General features: G+C 49.0%; 1 protein-coding gene across 1 annotated transcript in view; it reads left to right on the top strand.

Annotated features, from left to right (window-relative positions):
* Positions 1-1,086, top strand: part of Nlrp8 (NLR family pyrin domain containing 8) — a 32,474-nt gene extending 31,388 nt beyond the window's left edge. Inside the window, exon 10 of the mRNA XM_050127538.1 lies at positions 728-1,086. Coding sequence (XP_049983495.1) covers positions 728-845 — 118 coding nt within the window. The 3' untranslated portion in view covers positions 846-1,086. The remainder of the gene's footprint in view (positions 1-727) is intronic.

The following is a 1,086-nucleotide window of genomic DNA, read 5'->3' as shown; positions in this document are numbered from 1 at the left end:
AAAAAAAAAAAAAAAAAAAAAAGAGAGAGAGAGAGAGAGACACACATAGGCCAAAAACCAGAAGGCAACAGACCTTTATAACTTTCAGTGTGCACCCTGTACATCTGCGTTATTCTATTGGCCATTCAGGCCAGCCCTGGTCTACCAGGACGTGAATGGCAGGATAGTCCCTGGGCCATGGGGGGCAGGGGGCACAAGATGGGACACTGCTTACTATGTGTCCCAAGCAGGTGGATCACTGCACAGGACTCCAGGCCCAGAACTGTTTCAGATTTTTTGTTGACGTGGCCTCAGACTCACAGAGATCTTCCCCTCTGCCCCCCCCCTCCCACCCCGGGTGACAGGATGAAGGGCCCTGGCCACTACAAAAGCCGAGTCTCTGCAGGTGTTTGTTTAGCTCTAGCCTCACACTGGTCTCCTGGGTGGCAACTTCCTGTGCTAGAGTTTTGTGTGACTTTTCTGGGATTGCTTCAAAATCTTTGTTGTTTTTTGGGGTTTTTTTTGTTTGTTTGTTTTTGTTTTTGTTTTTTTTGAGACAGGATTTCTCTGTGTAGCTTTGGAGCCTGGCCTGGAACTCACTCTGTAGACCAGGATGGCCTGGAACTCACAGAGATCCACCAGCCTCTGCCTCCCAAGTGCTGGGATTAAAGGCGTGCGCCACCACCGCCTAGCTACTTTGCAGTCTTAAATGTCAAATACCAAGCCTTGTTTTCTGTGCCCTTCCCAGGTCGAAGAAATCAAATAAAAGCCTAGACATGTACACAAGACTAAAGGGCCCAGAGGTAGAGGGTGACCATCTGAAGATCGTGGAAGACTGGAACTCTTGTTACCACAACATGCTATGAGGCCCTCGTGACACATTCTTTCCATTTAAAACAGAAGCAGTGCCTGGTTTGCAGGGCCTTCTTTGTCAGGAACAGTGCCCAGTTTGTGCTGGGGCGTGGTGTGGGCGTGGCCTCCACAACCCCCTCTGGTTAGGGGCTATCACTATGTTCATAAGCAGATCAGACACTTAAGTGGGACCAGGTGGTTAAGAGGGTTGGGAAATGCCTGTTTTACCTGCTGGGAGAAATAAATTAAACATGT

The sequence above is a fragment of the Alexandromys fortis genome, unplaced genomic scaffold (assembly GCF_014885135.2).
Source record: "Alexandromys fortis isolate MF-2015 unplaced genomic scaffold, M_Fortis_MF-2015_v1.1 scaffold_267, whole genome shotgun sequence".
In the NCBI taxonomy this organism is placed as follows: Eukaryota; Metazoa; Chordata; class Mammalia; order Rodentia; family Cricetidae; genus Alexandromys; species Alexandromys fortis.
Note: the sequence above shows the minus strand (reverse complement) of the source record. Positions and strands in the feature narration are given on the sequence as shown.